Source organism: Passer domesticus, chromosome 1, assembly GCF_036417665.1.
Source record: "Passer domesticus isolate bPasDom1 chromosome 1, bPasDom1.hap1, whole genome shotgun sequence".
In the NCBI taxonomy this organism is placed as follows: Eukaryota; Metazoa; Chordata; class Aves; order Passeriformes; family Passeridae; genus Passer; species Passer domesticus.
This window is the reverse complement of record NC_087474.1, coordinates 67,019,657-67,044,785: the sequence shown is the minus strand read 5'-3', so window position 1 is coordinate 67,044,785 and position 25,129 is coordinate 67,019,657. Positions and strand designations below refer to the sequence as shown.

The 25,129-nt window shown below is 37.0% G+C and overlaps 2 protein-coding genes across 11 annotated transcripts in view; one reads left to right on the top strand and one right to left on the bottom strand.

The window, feature by feature from the left end:
• Nucleotides 1-1,502: 1,502 nt before the first annotated feature.
• TRIP13 (thyroid hormone receptor interactor 13) lies at nt 1,503-14,310 on the bottom strand. 3 transcript variants are annotated; one of them, XM_064421977.1, is made up of 14 exons: nt 14,292-14,310; nt 13,407-13,509; nt 11,699-11,864; nt 11,267-11,396; nt 9,907-9,962; nt 8,090-8,180; nt 6,823-6,895; nt 5,824-5,887; nt 5,508-5,594; nt 4,618-4,724; nt 3,815-3,968; nt 3,521-3,633; nt 2,309-2,378; nt 1,503-1,735 (listed from the first exon to the last, which is right to left on the bottom strand). In XM_064421977.1, exons 2-14 carry the CDS (start codon nt 13,496-13,498, stop codon nt 1,640-1,642), a joined length of 1,299 nt encoding a protein of 432 aa, XP_064278047.1. In that variant the 5' UTR covers nt 13,499-13,509; nt 14,292-14,310; the 3' UTR covers nt 1,503-1,639. The 3 variants fall into 3 exon arrangements, with proteins under 3 accessions (XP_064278047.1, XP_064278030.1, XP_064278039.1); XM_064421960.1 differs by lacking the exon at nt 14,292-14,310 and adding an exon at nt 13,769-13,893; XM_064421969.1 differs by lacking the exon at nt 14,292-14,310 and having other exon boundaries at nt 13,407-13,726.
• The window catches only part of BRD9 (bromodomain containing 9), a 27,573-nt gene continuing 16,341 nt past the window's right edge, over nt 13,898-25,129 (top strand). For 2 of the 8 annotated variants that reach the window (XM_064421900.1, XM_064421891.1), the window contains exons 1-8: nt 13,898-14,046; nt 14,961-15,181; nt 16,803-16,935; nt 18,618-18,678; nt 19,610-19,754; nt 21,650-21,760; nt 22,517-22,692; nt 24,755-24,844. In XM_064421900.1, coding sequence (XP_064277970.1) covers nt 13,974-14,046; nt 14,961-15,181; nt 16,803-16,935; nt 18,618-18,678; nt 19,610-19,754; nt 21,650-21,760; nt 22,517-22,692; nt 24,755-24,844 — 1,010 coding nt within the window. In that variant the 5' untranslated portion in view covers nt 13,898-13,973. Of the gene's footprint in view, nt 14,047-14,625; nt 14,702-14,960; nt 15,182-16,802; nt 16,936-18,617; nt 18,679-19,609; nt 19,755-21,649; nt 21,761-22,516; nt 22,693-24,754; nt 24,845-25,129 lie in introns of those variants that run through there. The other 6 variants (XM_064421922.1, XM_064421915.1, XM_064421911.1 and 3 more) reach the window with 6 other exon arrangements.

Sequence of the window (25,129 nt, the reverse complement as noted above, 5' to 3'; positions counted from 1 at the left end):
TTGTGATAGAAGATGGCAGTTTTAATTTATGGTTATATTTGAAAAAAATATTTATACCTGGAAAAGAGGACTATTCCCTCCACGTAACTATTAAATGAGTACTGAAAGAAAACAGGATTCATGTGTGGCCACTGAGACTTTGAAAAGAACAGCTGAGGTTACTTCATTGGAGTTTGGGATGGAGTAGCACTGACTGAGGGAAGGAGGTTACTCAGAGGACTCCTCATATCCAATGTGTCTTTTCTTATAGCAGTCCTGGAAATTCGTATGACAATCCAAGCAGATCTCTCTTCTGCTGCCTACCTCCCTTCTATTTTTGTGGGGTGGATACAAATAATATTTAACAAATTATTTCAAAAAGTAGTACAATGAACAGACACTTAGGCTTAACAGAGAGGCTCTTTTTGCATACAAATAGATGCCATAATAAAATTAATAGAACTCCACAAGTACCATTCAATTTTTTAACCCACAGTGTTAACTGTGGGTTTTAACCCACAGTTTAATAACTGTAACTGTAATTAAACTGTGGGTTTAAAATACTTCTTTTTATGAATGTATAATCTTGATTTAAAAAATCTAAATAAAGAAGCAATAAAATACTAAAGTATTTCAATACCAACAGCTAGGAGGCATCTCTGAATTGGATACCACCAACTTGAATCTCTCAATTTTTTCTTAAAAAAACTATTCTGGAAACTCCCTTAACATCCAGAAATATAAAATGGTTTGGGTTGGGACCTTAAAGATCATCTAATTCCAACTTTCACCACTCCCATGGGTAGGGCCCTTCCCATTAATACAGCTTCTTTAAAGTCCCATCCACCCTGGCCTTAAACACTTCCAGGGATCAAGCATCCACAGCTTCTCTGGGCAACAGTGCCCGTGCCTCACCACCCCCACACCAAAAAATTCCTTTCAAATATCTAATCTAAACCAACACTCTCTTTTAGTTTAAAATTACTCTCCCTTGTCCTACACACTCCTGTAAAAAAGTCCCTGCCTCTCTTTTTCATAAAACAAAACCAAAACATATTTGCATTTAAAGATAAAACATTGTAGTTATACTTCATAGAGAAAATACGGTCCACTGTCATTCACATCCTTTCAAAAACATAAAAAACCCCCAAATGTTACAAAATACAATTATATGATCTGATTTTAAACTTTTGAATCTGATGTAATTAAAACCCATAATACTTTATATTAAATTTCAAGATAAAGAAATGTCAGTATGAAAAATCTGGTCTGTCACTGAGCATTTTGAATTCTTCCCAGTTCCATGCCTTTTATTTCAGATGCATGGATAGAAAGTTAGTGATTAAAAACAGGGAACAGAAGCCTGCCCACTTTTAGTAATGGCAAAAAGTGGAAATTGATTTAAAATAAAAACCTTTTACAATACTTTTATGGACATTTAAAATAAAGGTTTCAAAAAATACACTGTGAACTTCCTTAGTTGTTTATTAATGAATATTTTGAAAAACCAGAAGAGGCATTCCAAGTTTTTAAGGTGCATTTTATTTTACAAATGCATTTATTTTACAAATGCATAAAAATGCTTTGTATTTCACAAATTCAAAAAAGTAGCACAACTTGTATAAAAAAATATAATAAGACATTCAACTACAAAACAGTATCACACACAGTCTGCAAGATTCTTTTTTTCTTCAAATTGTTTGTCTACTGCAAGTGAAAGAGCCTGAAGAAAAGTTGTCATTGTGACACTGGGGGACTGAAAATAAGAGAACATTTTGTTAGACACACCACAGCAATAGGCAGACATAGTATTTTACATACAAATCACAGTATTTAAAAGAGAAATATTTTAATTTCATGTTAGACAAATTGCAAAATGCTATAAACCAAACTGCAAGTTTATTTAAAATCAGCTAGCACAGCAAAGTCAATGTCAACCTGTGCAAGTCTTCAGTTGCAATACTGTATATTTGCTTAGAAAAAGGTTTTTAACAAATTATTATTTATAAAGTGGTAGAGGTTTGGGTATGTTTGGGTATTTTTTTTTCCAGCTAGAAATTATAAGAGCACCAATATTAATGTTCATTTATTTAATTAAAAGTAGAATGCTTTTGGGTAGATCAATCCCACCTGTCTTCTTCAATCCCATTCTAAGTTATGGACAGCACATAATTGTTTCAAAGCTGCAGAAACAAGTGCAGTTTAGATTAAAAGGAAGGTTTGGACCAATCTTTCACATCAGGCAGTGTTCAGATGTCTTCCTGCCTGTCTCAAACTCATCCCAAAATATAATGAACAGAATAAACTCACTTGAAGATAATAAACTTACTTGAATATAAAGTGCGTGTGCTAGGAAAGGAAGCTTTCTCAGGACCCGGCCACCAAGACCTTCACTTTTTCTATGGTAAAACAGAGACAAGTGCTGCTTAAATGCTAAATATCCACTCTTAAAAGGAAGCCTTTCCGTTTTATGTGTTTCTAAAAGAACTTCATACAACAATTCAACAGGTCACTTGCAGCTCTTTTAGCAGGATCAGGGAGTGAACAGACAAATTCTAATTGTGGGAGGCTACACAGCATAGTACACAGTACCAGCACAGGCACAGCTGCCTGCCAACCAATGCTTACATCAGGCCCTTCACATTGTTGTGCCAATCTCATGAGTTTGGGGGATGTCTACCAGAACATGATATGGACACAACTAATTTTGGAAGGACTGGAAAAAACTGAATGCTGGACCTTATGGGTACTGCCTGTCTCCTTCTACCTACCATTTACAGTTTTCTTTACCTCACCCACTTCGTATATGTTTGCATCTTCTCCAAGCACTGCTCTGTGTACATAAAATGCAAACCTCTGTGCCTGGAACAACTCACTCGCTTTTCCTTCACTCCTCACTGGTTAAGACTGCATACTTCAGGAACAGAAAGAAAACACACTTTGCAGGTTTTATGAATATTATTTTGTTCCATAGGGACCACCACTTTGGAAAAAAAAAATGTTTGATATTGTGAATATAATTTTATTGCTTCAAGAACTGTTATGCTGCAGTGAAAGACCATTTTCTCTACCAGCATACTCAGCAAACCACAACACTACCTATTTACACTTTACTCCTTTCCCCCTTGTTTCTGTCCACTTACATCTCCCTGCTAAATACTGATCTAGCAGATGGCAAGGCATTTCGAAACACTTTCTTAGCAGGACCTAAGGCACATGCTATTTCTGCCAAAGTGCATTACAATTCCCAACATCCACTGAAAACTAAGGCTAATCCAGCCAGCAACTTTGTCAAGAGGACTTCAAATGGCAGAGCACAAACCAGAAGCAGTACTAGACCAAACCAGATCTGGGACTAAGAAATGCTAGCAAATGGCAATTGCTTCCACATTTTGTCCCCTGAAGGTTTTTGCACGATCCCAAACAGAAAAAAAAATTGAGTTGTTTCAGATCTCCAGTTGTTAGGAAATTTGGTTACTTTTACACTTCATTCCATAATTCAGTATATACGTGTGAAAAAAGTAGGATTTCAGAATCTTACCTTGAGATTTCTTTCAGTACAAGGCTTAACCTTGACACATTATTTTCTATGAAGCCAATCATCTCAAGCTCTCTGAGTGTCAAAAGCTGTTGTCGAGGATATATTATTTGACACTAGAAACAAGAGTTACACACTGTTGTATGAAAAATAAATGCATTCAAAATTAAATTTTACAGTAAGAATGGAAATACAGAAAATGAATGAAATTTATGTATTTTTGTTACTTAGGAAGTATGATTAAAATGCAAAATTTACTAAAATATGGCATTTTACAGTTTTGCTTTCAAGTATTACCTTCATCAGTTCTTCCAGGCAAGAAAGATATATTCTAAATATTGCTGCAGTAGATGGAGGTCCAATGTATTGTTTTATGTCAGCCCTGTCTACAAAGGCCATGTCAATTTTCTCTGTAATATTTGAAGTAGTCAGGATAACTACATTGGGATACCTTCAAGACAAAAACAGATTTTTAGGTCACATGTAAAAGATTTATCTCCTTCTGTGCCTGGCAAATTGATACCTTCCTTCCTATGATTCAAATAATTTTATGCAATAAGCTGTCACATCATTCTTGTCAATCAGGAATTACATTAAATGATCTGAAGGTCTTGGCCAGGTATCACCAGCCTATTTCAATGCATAGTCTCTTTCCTTCAGCTGTTTCTCAAGTGTCCACAGTTCCTCTAATTCTATTTCAGAAGTGATATATAGTAACTACCTAGAACGTACTGGCATAGCTTCTGACACACACAAAAAAGATTATGAAAAGAATTATAAATGTGAACCTTTAATAAACATGTTCTACATTTCAATTTTGATGTCTGTTCTCCAAGCAGGCATCATGATGATGTGTCCTTTTTCTCTCCCTGTCTTTAGGGGGAGCATACTGTCCACAGATTTGATTGTCCACTCAGGTACATGTAAAATATTCTGCTGGATTACTCCTATTTCTTTTCCAGATCAGCATAATGAACAAAGAATAACTATTCACTAATTAATCTGGTTTAGTATTCCAAGTAGGAATTGAAATTTAGCAGGAATAGGAATATTGAAACTGTCAATTACCTTTTGCTGTTGCAATAATATGCAAACAATACCTTTTAATCTGGTCTATTTGCGTCAGTACAGCATTGACCACACGAATAGCATCTGAAGGCTCTGTGCCTGCCTTGAAAGCACTGCGGGCTGCTGTGAGGCTTTCCACCTACAAAAACCCAAAACAATCAACCAAAACAACAACAACAAAATCACCAAACACCAAAAAACCCAAAAAGATTGCACTTTTGGAATCCTGGCAGCAAACAGGTAACCCATGCAACACACCTTTGGATTCCTGTGCCTGCTATCTAAAACTTCAAAATCTTTTGTTAGCTAGGAATTTCCAGGGAGAAAGGAAGGCATGTCAAAGAACCAAGTGTAGTGAGGGAAATTCCTTTTTAGACAGCAGAATGAAGGCTGGTTTGCATTTTAAATTTTCGAGGTGGAGGAATGGGACATCACCAGAATAATGAACAGGTTGAACTTAGAGTGAGCTTCCCCATAGGAACTCCAATATGACAAAGCTAATAAGGTACATACTTACTAAGTTGCTTTTGTATGCAAGTTTGAAGAAAATCTAACAATGAACTGAACCATATTCACGTTTTTTAGAGCTTTACAAAAAATGTAAATAATACAAATCTGGGCTACTTTGAAGTTTAAAACAATATTCCACTTGTAACCATGTAGCAGCAAGGGAAATTCCACCAAGAAAAGTTTCATTTCATTTTCATCTGGAATTTGCCTGCTAAGTCACACTATGTTCCTGCCAAACCTCTCAAATCTGCAGCAGTCAAGACTAAAGTTCACTTATCTGCACAATCATGTAGCTTACGAAATAGCATATATGTGCTTTTATTGTTCTTTATGAATGAGCACTATTGCAGCTCCCTCCCATCAATTTCCTTTCTGTAATGTTTTATGTACAACAGTGCTATTGGAATCATACCTCATCAATCAGTACAAATACAAGAGCATCTCTGTCATCAACTAACTGTTGGATCTTCTGGAACATCTTGGTTACAAGCTTGCCACTCTAGAAAGACATCATATACATATGTTAACTATTTCCTTACCACAAAACTTTCTGGGGCTTACCATATTTAAAGGTGTAAAGGCCTGGGTTTTGAAACAACTTTCTAATAAAACTTCTCTTTAAACATTTTCAAACATATTAATTATTATGAACAATCTTTGGTGCACATATTTAGCTAAACAGAATAATTACAGTGTAATTTCTAATTATTAGGTACATCAATACATACCTCAGAAAACCATTTAGAGAAAAGGCTATGGCTGTTTATCTCAATTAACTGTCCATACCTATACCTAAAGTATGAAGAGAAAAAGAAGTATCAACTCCATTCTAAATAAAAATCAGAGATATCATTACTGTAAGTCTCATTCCTGACATTCTGACCCTGGAATTCTGTGAATTAGTACTTTAAATTACTTACCTTTCAAAATATAATACATATTTTACTGATATTATTTTTGTTGCTGGAACTTGCCACATTGCTGAAAATGTAACTAGAATTCTTATATTAAATTGCTATTAGAATTTTTTCATTAGAACAGGGTAAGTAACTCTTTACCATGATAATTGCCTCATTCTTATCTTTGTGTAAGATTTTCTTCAGTATAGCAAGAAGTGACAAAGTATCTCAAACACACATTATACAGTTTGTGATTTTCATATGTTCATTTTGGGATGGTGTCAGATCATGCCAATAATTAATTACACATTATTTATGCTACACCTTTTATTTTATATAACATTTATTTTTTTAATATAGATTTGTTAAGTTGCTATGAACTTTTAGGCTATTTCTTATTACTTGTCTGATATACAAACTGACCTCTGCCGATTGCAACATTCAGACAATCCAAGCACACAAGAAATTAGTTTAAAAAATCACTACCTATTAAAACCAGGCTCTAACAAACATGGAGATACAAAAACCAAAATACTCCTTGATCCTTTGCCCTTTAATACTTATTGATGTACAAAGTGAGCAAAAATACTGTACTGCCACTAGAATGTCTTTTACACACCTGGGACAAATAATTACACAATATACAATGCCTTAAAATATCCTAATCAGTCTAGTAGATCAATTTTATTGCTAGGCTGGTGCACTACAAAAAAGAAAACACATTAGCACTAAGTTACTTGAAATTAAATATGAGATATACTTGGGCTAGTGAAAAAGAACAACTAAGTATAGTAAGCTAAAGTGAAAAATTTCCAAAAAAAATATCACCTGTATGACAGTCGAATTGTCAGCTTCTGAGCCAATGCTTTACAGAGAGAAGTTTTCCCAGTTCCAGGAGGGCCTGATTTGAAATCAGATCCATGTATTACACAGAGTCTGCATTAGATTGTTAATGACATCTCACAGATTTTTAACAACTTTATTTCATTACAGCACTAATTGTAGAGTAAAATCACAGCAGATGATTGTGTACACCAGAGTATTTTGAGAAAATTGCTTCTTTGACTACAATCCTAGAGCTAATGCTGGATTTTATATGTATGCAGACACCATAAAGTTAAAACACTCAAAAGCAAAGAGTATCACCCCTGCAGGGCTAATCCGCATCAGCATTCTCTATAATCAGTGCTATGCTCAAACTTCTTCCTGAAACACACTCTTCTAACATGGAAAATAGAAACATGTCACAATCAGTTTGATCAGCTGCCCACTTCCCCAGAAATTCCTTCCTTGGGGAAACCCAGATCATCTTAGGAACTATACTGAGACAAACCTTTTGGATCTGATTTAATATCACATAGAAGAGCCACAAAGACTTCCTCCAAAGAGGCAAGTCCAAGCACAGTTACCAGAGTATGAGTCTGAAATAAAGTCTTTCAAACAAAAACATCTAAACCAGAAGCTTCTAAATTGACAGTTGTAACTTAAGTACAACCAACAAATATTTCCACTATGACCTTTTATTTTTGAATACCAGTCTTGATGACAAAATCAATGCAAGATGCACTTTGCAAGAGAATTGATTCAGTTGATGCTAATCTCGTTTGTGGTACAACCTCCACAGTAAGCTAGGACTGACTGAAGATTTCAGCTTCACTAAAATAACAGTAACTAAACTAGCAAGAGCTGGCAACTGAACACAGATTCCCTTCCCAGTTTCCCCGAAGTTTTTAAAAAGCTATAACTAACAAAATATTTAGTACTGCAATAGAAGTTTAACTAATATATGCCTCCTAATATCTTCAGTATCTGTATTATTTTTGTTCATTACATAAAAATGCAACAATACTATTTAAAATTAAGAAATCCACAGTTGTCACTGCACTGTAAACTTTAGAATTTAAATTCATGCAAAACAGAATATGTGAACATTGATTTGACTCTGACATTACATTTCATCCAAATTTGTACTATTGAGGTGCTGTTTTCCTATCACCTCGTTTCACTACACAGGACTGCAGTACAAGTCTTTTCAGAAGGAAAGTATAAACAGATGGTAAATGAATCTACTTGGTTTAAAACCCATCATTTTTACCATGCAGCAAAACAACTCTGTTCCATGATATCAGGTTGCTGTCAACATTTCTGTCGGAAAATAATAATGTTGTCGTCACATAATCAAGTAACTAAATGAAGAGGACAGATAGAAAGACACAAATTAGACATAACAGCAAATAAAACCACAAATAGAATCAATAGAATCTCTAGTGATGTCTATTGTGTACTCATAATAACAACAAAAAAATGAGCTCATCTCTTTTAGGCACAGGCAAATTTATTTCTGCCAAGGATGGGAATTCATTTCTGTCCTGCCCTCAAGAATAAGAATAGCATGTACTTGACACAAATGAGTTCTGAAACTTTTAAAATGGATAAATTAAATGCTTCAAGGAAAGGAAATTTATTTCATTTTTCATTGTCCCACGTACTATGTGTCTATAAAACACAAGATGCCTAAGCACAGAGAATCAAAGACTCAAATTTTGGGTCCTGTTTAGATGTTGCACAGCTATACATTTGTACGGTTTGTTGTAGTCAGCCCACCACACAAACATTTCCTGTCACATTTATTTCTTTTTTACTGAAGCATTTGTATCAGCTGCTACAAGGAATTTGTAGATTAATTCATCCCCCCAAATAATGGAAGTTGCATTTCCTGGAATGCTTGCTTCTAAAAATACTGCAGTTTAATTTTAGAATTATCTAGAATTAGGAAGTAGAGAACTCTTTCAATAAAAGGAATATGAACTTCAGATGTCAATCTGTAATGACTTTTACCTATAATAACACCTGATACCACATTATCTTCTGTTGCTCTTACCTGTAACAAGCTTTAGATCCCTATGTGTTGATGGGACAATACAGCGGTATTGTCCCATCTGCAACATCTCATGCATGAGACGGAGCAATCACACAACAGCAAAACCAACTGAACTTAATCCACATATTTGTCAAAATTCTATTGACACTGTGCTGTTTTGAAAATTCACTATTTTCACTACTAAAATTCAACAACTATTTCAAAGCCCATAGAACCCAAATATGCCTAGGCATTCTCATGGTTTAAAGAAGGAAGATTTATCACAATTTTACAGTAGTAGTAGTAGTAGTTCAAATTTTAGCCATTAAAAGCAACCATTTCTTTCTCCCCATACACACTTACACTCAACAGTGATCAGCTTGCTGTTATTCAGTAGACTAGCAAGTCTAATTAAACAGTCTTGTCATTTCACAGGTGACTTTGAATGCTGTTCCATAAATTACACAAATGTGGATGTATTAATTGATATTTACCTTATAAATTAAGATGTACAATCACTGGAATATTTGCTTTTCTGTATTTGGTTATAAAGACATACGTGAGAATACTGTATCTATGGTATTACAAATAAGCTAATGAATTAATTATTTGTGTCCAAGAATTTCAGTTAGAAGCTAAATTGAATTATTTGTGTGTTTTATTTGCATCACAATTACTAAATTTCAGATTACAGTACTACTGTTCTACAAGCTCTGGCAGTTATAATCATAACCTCTGATGAATGCACAGGATCTTCAAGTTAGAAAATGACCCCATGGAAGTGTTCTGTTTCTTTCCAATATCTTGTCAGCATTCAAGTGGCTTTGGTCAAATCACTGAATAAGTATTTGCATGAACAGTAACAGTGCTTGCCGACATTACTGCCAAGTCCATTAACTGTTTAGCTGCTGCCAGAAACAAAGTTAAACTCCCATTCCCTTCTGCCCAGCCTGCTCCCATATCTCCATAGGATGCAGCAAACTTCAAAAAGGCTTAATTTCAGCTCTTACTTCTCCTCTAGCAAGTTTAATTGTCATTCATTTCCAACTTACATTTGATTTTACTTCAGTGTCATAGATAAGACTTTCCCAAAGGCCATGGAATTCAGCTGAAAAAGCAATATATTATATACCTGTTTAGGATAAATCAGTCTGGAAACCTGTAACTCATCATTGCAGCACAAAACAGTTTTCAAATTATGGCAAATAAAATGAAGAATTAAGAACACATCTATGAAAGCAAGTAAAGCATCTGTGGGGAAAAAAAAAGTTATTTTTCTCAAAATGCAAATACCACTTTCTAACAGACAAATTCAGCAGTTTCCCAGCTTCTATGTCCTTCAATAGCTGTGACGAGAAACTGATGTTAATTTCTTAACATGAAAATAAAAATGTCATTCCTTCCACTCTCAGTAGAGGATGAACTTACATTTCACCAAGGGAGCAATGAAAATTTGTGGTAGGAGGAGGGTTCTAAGGAAAATTTTATCAGGTAGGAGGAGGGTTCTAAGAAAAATTTTATCATTCAGCTTTTTTTTTTTTAACATCAAGATGTAGAGGACCAAAAAAACCATGTTGCTGAATAACACATAAAAAACTAAAGTTGTCATTTGAGTAACAATCATTCCTAGTTGTTGGCTTCTAACTTTCATCAAAGAAAAGCAAAAAAGACTGAACAACTATAAACCACAAAATTGTGGCAGTACTGTCAGTGTATCAGATTTAATTCTTCCTGAAAACTAATGTAAAGAATAATTAGGCATTTCACAACATGGAAAGAGTAGGAAATGTTTCAAAATTGTTTCAAAATATTTCAAAATTGTCTCTCTGAGCTAAAGCTCACACCTGTGCTTTTCCTTTCAGACAGAGAATCCAATTTCTCCAAACACAAGACAGTAACAGGCAGGTCTGGCTCTATCACAGAGGAAAGCCTGATTTTTCCTCTCCGGAAGAGAAGGACTAAATGTCTTTATTCTGTTTGCCTGTTTCATGTATAAGAGCTGTCATGGGGGCTGGAAGCCAGCAGCGGGCTCTGAAAATTAATATTTAAAGTGATAAGTTTCTTGTGGGTCTTCAAGTTTAATAAAACTTGGAATGCAACCACCAGTGTTAAAAACTTGCATGCTTCTGATTATGACTATATGTTTTAGACCACAAGACCAGTTATTTCCACACATCCACAAGAATTACAGAGATAAAGGATGTGTTTGGAATCACCTGCAGCAGTTCAGTCAAAACCACAAAGGAAAAAGTCCAAATATATTTCTTGCATAAAGAAACAAGTCCAAACATATTTGTTCTATAGACAAACAATAAATACAAATAGTACCTTTAATAGGTAACTATAAACACTTTTAGCCTTTGCAATATTTTCTTTATTGCTCCAGAGCTCCCAGAAATGCCACACAAGTACCTGCTGGTAGCACCCAGTGGTGAGCTGCAGTGATATCCTCATTCTCTTCTTCCAGGTTTTCAGATGTTGGTCCTTCTTCAGTCAGATGAAAAATATGAAGAGAAAGACTGCTTGTGCTCAGGTCAATAGGCTAGAATTAACATAAAAAGATTTGTTACCTGTCATATTTCACATTCAAAGCTAGCTGAACAAAAGAAAGTTACAGTTCTCAGCTGGCATTTATCTCTGAAGCCTACTATCTGTTTCAGACCTTAATAAGCAGTAAAAAAAAATTAGCCACTTTTTCCTAGTTATACCAGTCAGCCTAGGAAGAGCTACTATATCACCCTATAGACCTTGTCTGGTTTCTGCCCTTAGGGTACCACAAGTCCACCTACAACTAGTTCAGGGGCACATAAACAGAGGTGCGCAGGTATTCTTGACCAGGAATACCTGTCTGTCCTTCAGTTTCAGCTCTGTATCCACAATTGCCACAGACTGCACGTTGTTGTTAAGGAAAGGGTCGTCAAACTCCGTCCACTTGTAATCACCAAACACAATGTTGTGTCTGTTCAACAGCTTTAAGACACTCGTCCTAATATCTTCTTTCTTGGCCACACTAACAAGAAAGAAACATTATGGCATTGACATTTATAAAGCAATTTGAATTAGTGTTGGAAAGCATTATTTCATACATGAGGCTTTCATGGAAAACAGCTTCCATCTCACACACACCAAAAAACCCAACCAACCAACCAAACCCCCAATCCTAAAAAACAACCAACACAAAAGAACTCCAAACCCACTCAATCCTCCTCCAACATTCTACAGGAAAAAAAACCCTGTCAGATTCAGTTTGTCTGCAAAAGCAACAAGCTTGATAGCAGTTTTTAATTTGTGCATTAAAAGACATAATGCAAATACCATTTGATCTGCTTGAGGACATAACAGGGGAATGTTATGAATGAGACAGCTAGAAGATTTAAAGAATGGAAAGCAGTTATGCAATCTGTGTTTCAGCAGGAAGCCCAGAAAGACTCAGGGCCAAGCTACAGACTGAATTTGGTAAGCTTAACTTGGAAGCTCCATTATACTTTCAGGACAGCTGAAACATCAGGATGGGGACATAATATAGGGCGAATTCCAGGAGATAAACTACAGGAAAAGGAATACCATTTGAAGATTTAACTTAATTTTGCAATTTCAATCATCTAGAACCAATGTTCTCAGTTCTCTGTAAAGCCTGGCAAAAATAGCACAGTGTATATTTTACACCTTGATTTTTCTAACACCTCGGACATGCTCTCCCATATCCTTCAGACATCCAAAGTAGTAAGATAAGAACTGGATAATTGAACAAAGAGGGCTGGACTGTCCAGCTCAAAGTGCTGGGATTACTACAAAGATTAAGCCGAGCTGTCAGTAACTTGGGCGGGGAAATCCAGTATAGTGGTGTTAGCATTGGGACCAGCACTGTTTTGCATCCTCAACAATGGGATGTAAAGTGACTGCAACAAGTTTATGGATATCACCAAAGCAGGGAGAACTTTCAGTATTCTGGAGGGCAGGGCTGCTGTTCAGAGGCACCTCTGCAGGTTGGCAATACAGTTTGACTGGAAGCTTTTGACATTCAGCAAAGGTAAACATGAAATCTTAGCTCTCCACCCACTGCCTAGATAACAAAACAGATCAGAGGCCAACTGGATGACATGCAGTTTTGCAGAAAAGGGCCCATGGGTACTGGTGGACAAGTTGGCAGTAAGTCAAGTGTGCCCCTGGTACAAATGAGGAAAACCTTATTTAAGGCTGTTATTCAAGACTGCAGATGTTAGGGAAAGCAAGTGCTTCCATCCACTGGCTTTGTAAGACCACATCTGGAGTACTGTGAGCAGTTGTGAGCACTAACACAAAACACACAAGGATAAACTGGGGCAAATCCAGAACGTGGCCAACAACTTCAATATGAGACTGGATGACACGACCCACAAGGTGGAACTGAGAGAAGTGTACTTGTTCAATCTTAGGAAGAGACACAGGTGAGGAGACTCCCGGGAGAGCACAGAGAAGGCAGAGCTGGGTCCTGCGGGCTCTTGGAGGCACGCAGAACGAGGCCGAGAGGAAACAGGCACAAATGGCTGCAAGCAACGCTCTGATCAGAGACCTGCTCGACTTCTGGTGAACTTCCACATGGATCTGAACGCTGTCACACACGTTTGGGAGCGCTTGCTTCAAATCTCCAGCAGCGTCTTCCATCTTTCCAGCTCCTAGGGGAAAAGCGATACCAAAGAGAAGCGACTTCCAGCGACCACTACACGCCCACGGCACGGACGGCCCTTTCCAAGAGCCCCCTCCAGGCGCACACCGCCCCCACAAAGACCGGGTATGATCGGGACCAGGATCAGAATCGGCACTTCCCTCCCTCAGGAGATGGCGACGACAGGCTCGGGACACGCCGCGAGCGCGGTCGCGCGTACGAGCGGGCGGGCGGCTGCTCCCGCCTCAGCGCTGGGGACAGGGAATCACCTCAGGCAGGCACGGCCTCGGGAGCGGCGGGGATGGCGAGCGCGGGCGAGCCTAAGGCAGCAGGCACCCACTGCGGCAGCCGCTGTTTGTAAAGGGCGCGCTGGGCGAGGCAGGGCCGGCCCCTCACCCGGATCTTCCTCCGCGGCGGGCGGAGGGGGGGTCCGGCCGCCCCAGCGCTTCCGGCGGGGCCGGCTGCGGCTCCGCCATGGGGAAGAAGCACAAGAAGCACAAAGCCGAGAAGGCAGAATGGCGCTCGACCTCCGCCACCGCCTACAGCGGTAAGGGCCGGGGGTGCCTCTTTGTACCCGGGACGCGCCCTTCCCTTCCCCCGGCGCGGCTGTCGGCGGGGCCCGGCGTCCCTGCGCGGGCTGGGGGGCCTGGGCAGCGAGAGTGCCGGAGCTGCCGGCGGCGGGGGCGGCCCGAGGAACGCGGGGCGGGCGGTGGGGTGTGAGCCGGAGCGTCTCCGTGCTTCCCACGGCCGGTCCTGAGGGGATCCGGTCGCTAGAGTGATGTTTAATTTCACCTTGCTCTGCAAGGACCTTGCGACTCTTTCAGGGGAGGCCGAAGAGCTGGTTTCTTATGTCTTGAAGGTTTGTGGAACATCGCAACGTAAACGTGCAGAACGACTGTTTGTTAGCTTGGATTTGGTTTTTTTGCTATTGTTTATCTTTCCAAATGTATTGTGTATATTTTTGATTTGCAGCGACTTCTTATAAACAATAGTTCTAGAAGAAGCTTTGGAGCTGGGGTTGTTTATCCTGGAGAAAAGGAGGCTCAGGGGGACCACTCACTCTGCAGCTGCCTGAAAAGAGGGTGTAGCTGGGTGGGGGTCGGTCTCTTCTCCCAGGCAACCAGCAACAGGATGAGAGGACATGGCCTCAAGATGCACTAGGGGAACTTCAGGTTGGACATTGGGAATTTCTTTACCAAAAGGTGATTATGTATTAGAATGGGCTGCCCAAGGAGGTGCTGGAGTTACTGTCCCTAGAGGTGCTAGGGACAGTAACTCTTTTTCTAGTTTAGGAAAAGACTGAATATGACACTCAGTGCCATGGTGTAGTTGACAGGTGGTGTTCGGTCATAGGTTGGACTTGATCTCAGTGTCTTTTCTGACCTAACTGAGACTGATTCTGTAATTGCTGTGTGCTGTTAGCTCCTTGCGCATTTATTAATTTATTTTTTTTAAATTTAGATTATGTGGACAAGCCTTTGGAAAAACCCTTAAAGCTCGTTCTTAAAGTTGGAGGCAGTGAAGTCACTGAACTCTCTGGGTCAGGGCATGACTCTAGTTACTACGATGATAGATCAGATCATGAGCGAGAACGACATAAAGAAAAGAAGAAAAAAAAGAAGAAAAAGTCAGAGAAGGAAAAAGAAAAGCATCTAGATGATGAGGAAAGAAGAAAGAGAAAGGTAAGCTGTGAATTTTAGAATTTAGACACACCAGCCTTCATGCTTGCTTATCAGGTCTGAAATGTGGTGCAGAACTTTTTTTAAATCACTGTTACAAGAAGCTTATTGTCTGGAGATACCACTTCAGAAATGTAGAAAACCCTGTGTGTGAGTTGGTTTACTTTTGCCATTTAAAGGAGATACCTTTTGTGATGATTTTATGAACAAAGTAAAAGCTTCCTTCTTGTAACTTTTTATTTTCCTTATTTATTTGCCTTGAACGAATGTTTCTGTTTTTCAGTTGGATCTTTTGTGTTTTTGTCTGGTGACAAACATGTTTTGCTACCATTTTAGGGAGGGTATTTTCAGCTTTTCAAATCCAGGCTGTGTTTATGTTTTGGAGATCTGCCAGGATACTGGACATTGAAATTGATATGTTTACTCAAAACAGCTTCTGAACTCTTGAACACTGTGGTACATTACATCATTAGCTCTTTGAATAACCTGTGTGCTGGGCTTTGTGACTTTGTTAATAGCAAGTAGGGTGGTCACCTTAGTTCTCTGTGTTGAACATTGGGGAGAGTTTGTTTAAAATCAGGACTGAGGCATTGACAGCACAATTACTTGTACAATTCAATCTTAAGAGTATTTGTTTTGTGTAATGATGGTTCTCTGACCTTTCTGCTTTTTTAATTCTCTCCTGTCATGTAGTTTTACTATTCTTGTGTGACAGGTTTTTTGTGCTACTTTGTGTGTGTTTGTGGCTAACATCTATCAGTTCCAAGTAATACAAGTCTAACAAAAAAAATCTGTCAAGCGACAGATCTCATAGGATTGTTCAGAAGCTCTGAAATAGAGCACAGACAGCGCACAATTTTCTTAGTACAGATGTTTCAGGCTGGGACTTGAAATGTAACAAAACCAGCTGTCCTTCATACAAGATTTTGCAGTATCAATTGCCTTTACTGAGTTGTGGGATGGGGGTTGTTTAGATTTTTTTTTCACAGAACTTCATGATTAATACATTGAAAATAAACTCATTGATAGTTAAGTAATGAAACCATAGTCTAAGGAAGGTTAATGAAAGTATGCTTTTCTGTGCAAATGTGGATAATAATTGTGGGATTTCAGGAATGACTTAGCTGTGCCTTTGCTTTGAAACTCAGGAAGAGATCATTAATTGCCACCACTGTTTTTTGTGGTTCTTTTGTTGGCTGAGTTGTCATATATTTTACTCATTTCTGTTTAATGTGACAAACAACAAAAATACATTGATGAGAGTGGAGCCACAGATTGATCTTTACTCAATAGTAAGTTAACTTTCTTTGCTCTCTGGTGTAACTTATTATCATGCAGTTTTACATATAAATAGCTTCAGAATTTGTCTTTTTCAATAAACATGCAGGAATGATAGCACAATACTGTATCAAATACAAAGTAGCAAAAGATGAACAGTTTTAATTGGAGAAAAAAATTTTAAAAAGTGGTATTGAAAATATATGCAGTATTGTTTAAACTGTATTATGACTTGGATATTGAATGAGTATTCCAAATTAAAAATTAAGTTTCTTACCTTTTGATGTATGGGATTGTGCATTCAAAGTACATCCCTCTAAAATATGTCTTCTCTCTGCTGTCCTAGGAAGAGAAAAAGAGGAAGAGGGAGAAGGAACAGTGTGACACTGAAGGAGAAACTGATGACTTTGATCCTGGGAAAAAGGTGGAGGTTGAACCTCCTCCAGATCGTCCTGTCAGAGCATGCAGAACTCAGCCAGGTGAACAGTGTGAAAGATTAAATTATTTTCGTTCTTTTTAAAAGCACACAAAACAAAGCTTTTGTCAAAGGTAAAATTTTCATGAAGATTTGCTGAAATATAGGAACTTTACTTTTTCCAACATCCAGAACTTTCTGCTATCTGAAAAGTCAATATTCCCCTTGATGCTTCCGTGTTTTAGTAGGTTTGTTTTCAGGTGATGGATGTTGCCGAGGACATCCGTCTCTGGCCTCTGTTCGTTGGCAGGATAAACCTCATTATAAAAGTGTCGTTGCATGTAGTGCTTCCCTAATTCCTTCTCCTTAGTATTTACACCATAGTGATCAGAATGTCTGAAACTAGGTTTCATTTAGTTCAAGGGAAAAAACTCTCGTGGAGACTTTTTAGGTGTTGTTTTTGTCTTTTTTGTTTTCTGCCGTATGTGGAGTTCTAGTATCTCTATTCTCATGGAAAAGAAGTTGTGATAGTGTATCTCTAAAGATTGTAGACACCACATACCAGCCCTGTTTTTCATTTACAAATCTTCTTTAATTCTTATCACCAGCCAAAATATTTGTCAGTTGTGTGTGGCAACTTCTGCATGTTTGATCCTTTCAGATTTTGCCTTGCTTTTTCTACCTGTAGCCATTGCTTGATAATTAAAAGTCAGCATTACTCAGTGGAAACCGTTACTTTAGAGAATTTTCAATTACATCACGATCTCAGTTATACATAAGCCTGAAAATGGAACCTAGGAGCAAAAAATTGTGTCATTAGGAATATTGTGAGTCTTGTCTTTGGAATACTGCCCTTTAACTAGTCAAGTAATCCTGAGGAATTTTATAATTGTGATCACACATTAAATTGAGGAATAGTGGCCATCAGCTGTCAAGGTCACTGAAATTTTCAGGTCAGAGTTTTATGTCTCTGGGTAGTTAGGAGCCTTAAAAACTGACAAGATAAAAACTATTCCCATTATTATTCTCTTTTCGTCTGGTTGTAAAATGGTATTGGAAAGCATTTAAATTACCTGACTCATTCTGTTTAAGAAAGGGAATGTCTTTCCTCTATCATGGAGAGTTGGATTTTCAATTCTTGATGATTCATTAATATTTCAAACGTCACTTAAAGCCAGTCTCTCTGAAGTAACAGGTTATTAACATGTAGTGTTTCTTGTATGATCTGTACAGGAAGTGAAATTGTAATTGTTACCTCTCCTGCCAGTAAATCTGCATCTGTTTGTCACTCTGTGATTGAAAGGCTTATAGAATTGCAGGGGGTTTATGGTGAAGAAACCATGAAAATCGCACAGTGAATATGTTGTAGGAATACAGATTTCCCAACTGCAGTATTGGAGCAACCAAGTTTCACTTTCTCTGCAGAAATATATAATGTAATTATTTTAATCTTATTAATGCATATTCTGAGAGCTGCTAAACTTAGCACTACATCTGACTTAACAGAGACTAGGTTTTAACATGGTAAGAAAACAGCTCAAAAACTAATGGAAGAAGAAATAGGTACTGTGTGCTTAGGTATCTGGTGTGTTTCTGCTTTGAAATCCATGTTCATACATTTGGCATCAGATCAGTACAAGCTGTACTTGTAGTAAGATTTCCTGTGGTACTTATATTTTTAAACAAAAAAAATATATGCATGTGTGGTTTCATTGCACTTACCTGGGTTTTCATCTCAAAATGCAGCTGAAAATGAGAGCACACCAATCCAGCAATTACTGGAACACTTCCTTCGCCAGCTTCAAAGGTAGTAAATGTTTTTGTATCTTCAGCTTCAGTGTTGGCAGTGTCTGGTGCATATTTATATGTGTTACTTGGCAACTTCTTATGCTGGTTTTCTGTTTGAAAGTAGTGCCTGGTGACTGACTGTAAGATATTTGTTAACCTTTGCAACCACGTCAAACCTGCTTGTTTTTAAAGATAAGTTGAGGATAATTATTACCAAGTTTGCAATTCTAGCATTGGGCAGGGAAATAAGTGTTTTGGGCAAATTATACATTACCATTATAAATTTATTAAATATTAATGACTTAGTTTAGGGATTAAAAGCCAGTTATAACTCTACATTACTTTAAAAGATTGGACCGTTTTAGTTAAATTTTGTTTTATTCAGTGTCCACTGTCAGATACAAAGCAAATTTAGACCTGGTTACTTGTTAATCTTCCAAATCGGGAGAGCCTTTTTATTTTATTGTTTTCTTAAACCTGCACCTCATGTTTAAAAAAAACATTCCTTTTTTATTTCATAGCAATAAGCTGAATCTGGAACTAATTTAAAAAATTAAGCATTGTATTTATTTTAGAGGACTTTAGGAACAAGAAGGATTGAGCTTTTTTTCCTCAAAGAAGCCAAAAGACCAAGCTGAAGTGTAGAGACACATACAAGAATTAATTAAGAAATACAAGAACTAGCTTGAATTGATCATTTGTTCATTGAATTGAATTGAAGGACATTTTTAATGGAAATTTTCAATAATTTCTTTTTGAAATAAGTCTACGTATGTGAAATCACAATGCTTTCCTTTACCAGGAAATTTTTCAAACGTGTATCTGTTTTATGAGAATGTTTTCAGTGGGTTTTGTTTTTTTAGTAGTACTATTGTGTTATTAATGTGATGCAAAAGCAAGGATCATTGTGTTTGCTGCTGTAAATCTAAATTTATTATTTTTATTTTTAGGAAAGATCCTCATGGGTTTTTTGCTTTTCCAGTCACGGATGCCATTGCTCCTGGATATTCCATGATAATAAAACACCCTATGGATTTTGGTACGATGAAGGAAAAAATTGCAGCAAATGAATACAAATCAGTCACTGAATTCAAGGTGAATTAATAAAGATTTAGATATTTCACGACTAGTAAGAAACTGAAGATTCTTTTTAACTGTAGAAACCTTTGTTACATTAACTAATGCTCATTTTTTTCAGAACTGAGCACTTTTGTATATTCAGTGTGTTATAAATAATCTGTCAGATTCTACTACAGTCTTCTACAAATTACTGTGGAAACCAAGAAGATCTTCTAAAGTTCTGTGGAATTTATGCTGCTAAACTTTGACAGAAGTAAGATTATCACAAAGACTTAAGCCACTGAGCTCTATTTTTTTGGTCCTTTTTTTAATCTAGACCTTGTTACATTGATTTAAATGTAGTTTGGACCTGTCTACAAGAAACCTTTGCATATACTGGAGCATCTTGTATGTGAATAAATAGCAATTACATATTTTTTATCTTTAATTATTCTGATTTTCATATAACTTCATTTGAAATTGTCTTGTGGCAGAAACTTACTTGGCAAGTTTATTTGCAGCTTAACTTAGTTATTAATCATATTGTTATTGCTGTAATAATTTATTAGATATATTGTGGTTTTACAGACAGTGCAGTAAGAAATGTTTTCATAGTATTGCTAGCTCCTGAAGGAGAAGAGTTTTCCTTAACTGATTTGTAAAGGTCATGAATTATTAGCAGCTTTTGGAATTGCTTTTTCCTAGACTGATGTTGATGTGACAGTAGCCTCAGCAAGAGAGCATTGGCTTGTTTCTCAGGGTTAATCTCTTTTTTTGAAAGGTCCAGCAAGGTGAGCAAAGAATGGTTTACATTTTTTACAGATGCTTTGACAAAGGATATTACTCTGTTTTGTTAAATATGCCATAGAAATTTCTAGGAAATAGTGAGAAAGGATTCATTGCCATCAGCAATGCCTTCAGGTATCTAAATTCTGTCTTGCTCTATTGTCTTATTCAGTAGCTTAAAAGTGAAGTTTGGGTGGAAGCTCTGTCACTGTTAAGTAACAGGCAAGGTTGCAGTATTGAAACTGGTGGGATAGAAACCTAAAAAAAGTTGCAGTATTTTTAGACTGACATTCTTATTTCCTCAAGGACTTAGCTTCTCCTGGTAGTTGGAAGAGTGATAAAAGTTTGCTTAAAGTCTGTCCATGTTAGGGCGAAAAAGGAATTGGACTTCCTTTCCAGATACGTGAGGGTACCTAATTACACAGAGCTACAGAGCCATAACCTTAATACAGAAATGAAGTTTGTAGGTTTTTAACCTCTGAAACAGAGTCTGCTCAAAAGGTTACCTGTCTGATATAACTAGCTGAGGCTAGTCACAAGACAATGAATAATCTAAGAGTAGAGTCTGAAAGAACTCTGTCCTGAATTTAAAAGAGGAACAGTTTCTGCAGAACACTCCTTCGTTTTGCTTCAGAAAAAAAAGGGTCTGCTTCAAAGTTGGGCAAGCAGAAGACTGGCTGTTTCTACAGCACTTGAAAGGTCATCACTGGAAGTGCAGCTTACATACACATCTTTGTCTGCTTTCTGGCCCATAGTTTGCTCATCCATGTCACCTCAATTTCTGTCTTTGCAATGGTCTTGGTGATTGGAGGCAGAGGGCTTGCAATGCTGTAAAAAGTCACCTTGGTAGCTCGATCCAGTGTTTGGTCCACTTAGTCCAGTTGGTCCACTTGGTTAAGAAGAAGATGTTACGTTTGGCATTCAGGAAAGAGAGTGTTTTTTATAACCAAAAGCCAGTTCCAAAGGAAACTGAGCATCTTGGGAGAGGCTCAAACCTTTGCAATTCTGTTTTTGGCTTCTGTTCATGAGCCTGCTCCTAGAATATTACTGTGTTTTTCAAAGAGATGCCAAGAGGGAGTGGTATCTTCCAGTCATTTGACCAAGGACCTGAAATGCTTACAGTTCCTTTGTTTTGTATTTTACAGGCCGATTTTAAACTGATGTGTGATAATGCAATGACTTACAACAGACCAGATACTGTTTACTACAAGCTAGCCAAGAAGATACTGCACACAGGCTTTAAGATGATGAGCAAAGTAAGAGACCTATTAAAAACAAAAAGCAGAAACCTTGGGGGTTTTTATGTTACCATACTTAAAAGGAACAAAATAACAATGGTAAATGTTGTTTCATCCATCTGTGATGAATTACAGCAGCGCAGTTAGTGCTGCTGTATATAAGGGCTTGATGGCATTTTTGTTATAACCGAGTAATATCTACTTGTTTCTCCACCTTACCTGCACTACTGAAGTGTGTAAGAGCTTCTTTCAGTGGAAGCAGTTAGAATTCACATATATTGGACTCTACTGAAAAATCCTACTTCTGGCTGAAACTTTGGAAGCAAGATCTCATTTAAGTTTTATTTCTGTGTAAACAAGAAAACACTACTTTTTTGAAGGTGTTAGATGTCGGGGAGTTTTCAGAGGTGTCACAAATACTTTTTATTCAGATACAGTTGTTGGCTTGTCAAATTAAAGTTTTTTGTGAGTTGCTCTGTGTGTGTACGTGTGTGTGTGCACATGTGTTACAGCGATGGTAAGTTTTGTGTAAAATAGTTGGTTTTGCATATGCAGTTTGTTTGTTTGTTTGTTTGTTTCTCTCTTGATAGTTGGGCTGCAGAAATTCTGATGCCATGCTACCATGACCAAATCATGTTGCATCGCCATTGGAAACAAGACATTAAGAACAAAATAAGGCCATGGCCATTCCCATCCCATCCCATCCCATTATCATAGCATCTTGGCTATGAGGGAAAGGTTAAGTCCCTGCCGCTCTGTCCTTTCTGATTCTAGGAACGGCTGTTAGCTTTGAAGCGCAGCATGTCGTTTATGCAGGACATGGATTTTTCTCAGCAGGCAGCTCTTTTGGGTGATGAAGACACAGCAGTTGAAGAACCTGTTCCTGAAGTTGTTCCTGTACAAGCAGAGACTACCAAGAAATCCAAAAAGCAAAATAAAGAAGTCATTAGGTAAAGGTTTTAATGGGCATGCTTACTCGTTTGTTGCGGCGTTTGTAGTACTGCGCAGCAGGAAAGAGCTGAGGAAAAAAACTCAGCATTTTTCCTTGAGGTCCATAGCATAAATGGGCAATTTTATTGTATTTTATTTGGTTTTTTTGTAGAACTTGCTTAATAACCCAGTGATTCCTAATTTGAAGCAAACAATTCAAAAGACGACTGCATATTCTTTCAAATGCTTAAAATTAATATCTGTAGAGATATTTTCATTCTTTATTATATCTGTATTAAATAATGAGTGGTTTCTTCTCATGATGGTTTAAAATGTTATTTTGGATACAGCTACAAATACCTTTTGCATTTTGTCCCTTTTTTTCCTTTCCTAAAGAAGTCTCATCAAAATGTAAGAGGTTCTTCCCAGGAGGGCAAAATGGCCCCAGATCAGTGAGTGATTTTATTTAACTTTAACTTGTCTGGCAGGTTGTGGAGATTATTACAGGAGATTATTTCTGGAGCAGGTGATAACATCTCCCCAGTGAAATCTGATTAAGCTTCTTGGTAAAAGATATTGCTAGTGCAATAGTAATCTTCCAGCTAATAGGTACCCCCATGTCACAAATTCACATTTTTATAACTAAAATCTAATGTTAATAATTTTTCTTTAAATCTGAATTTAGTCAATTTATTTTATGAGATTTTAGCAGGAACCACGATATACAAGCAACTTATATTATCCAGTGTTCTTGCATAGGCATCCAAAGATAGACTGTGAATTTAAATTGTAAAGCATTACATCAGCTGGAATTTTATGGGAAAAAATATTGCAACAGAGCATCACTAGTCATATTGTAAATAGTCTGATCATGTAGATATGTTCTGCAGGTTTCTTTTTAAATCTTCAAAGTAAAAAAAGTGAAATATACGTTGTTTCATGTTTTTTTAAAAGTGAGCTTTAGAGTTCTTATCAGCCACTTCTGATTTTTTACACTTCCAGCATTTTTGTAATCCTTATTGCTGACGGAAGAAGTAGTATTCTAATTTAGGGGTTTTTTGGAAATAGAAGACTGCAGCATGTATCTTCATAAATAATTTTAAACCGTATTTATCTGTGGAGGAAGCTATTCTAATGATAACACAGAGAAACTAATCTCTTCCTGTATCATAGAGAATTGAGAAGGTATAATTTGTCCTTTGTTTAGTGGATTGTGGATAGAAATCAACTGAAAGCACCTTTTTGTAAACAAGTCTTGAAAGGGAGGTGCTTTCGTTTTTTATTGTTCCTATAGAACACAATAGAAGACACAATAATTTGGTTTGTGTGGTGTCCAGCATTAATTCTTGCATGAACTCTGCCACAGGAGTAACTTTGTTCTTTGTCACAGAACAAGAAATTGAGACTGCCATCTACATCTAACATACAGATCACAGTTAAAAATTATGACCTTTAATTTTATCCTGGTACCAGTTTATCAGCAATTGGATGTAGTATAAATCTACTTTTCTGTTCTTCTCAATATCTATGTAATTTTAGTAGTTGAAATTAGTTGTTTTCTAAGTGACATGAACTTTTAAATACTTGTATTTTTGCATCTGTAGGATTGATACTGTATTTTTTGCTGGACAATAAGACCCTTAGAGGGGAAAATCAAATCTAATAGCAGATATTTTTGCCTTCATATTTGGTTACAAATATGAAGGCAAAACCATGGTTACAAGCAGAGAAGGAGTTGAAGTCAGGGTTTACAAAGTGTTAAGGCAGCTTAGACCTCTATATAGAGGAAAAAGTGACTTGATCACTTGAATATCCTAATGTTTAAATAGTTTTTGAAAATTTTTTTAGGATGTTCTGAATCCTCTGAACATTCTTTCAAAATTCTTGTCCTTTAAGTATTCTGTAGGGTATGATAGAAAGTGCCAGTTGTTGAGGAGTTTACTGCTGTGTACACCCTTTCTTAAAGTTTCAATGAAACAAAATAGTATAACACGTTTGTCTCATAATAGTATGATCCTGTGATGTTTTTATTGTCTTTAATAGCAAAACTTACTTGTGTATCGGATCTGAATCTCTATACAGAGAGAAATTCTTAGCTAAGCAAATGGAAGAAGATAACCCAGGAGAGAGAAATGGATTTGGTGTGAGGAGATGCTCTACCCAGTACCTAAGGTGTTTGGCCCTAGTGTCTAATGTCCATATAATGCCCTGAAATACTTCAATGTACAACATTTATTTTATGTATAAAATATAATGAAGACTGCCATATTCTATGATATCTTCACACTTCTCTTTATGGTATTACCTTTTTCTGATTTTATGTGATAGCTATGTCCTGTTCCATCCTTGGGTATGCTTATATGCTACGATTTTATTGGTTTGGAGCTCTAATGAAAACAGATCTACTGAAAGAGAAATGTCAAATTCTGTAATTTCAGTTGCTAGCAGTTTTGTGAT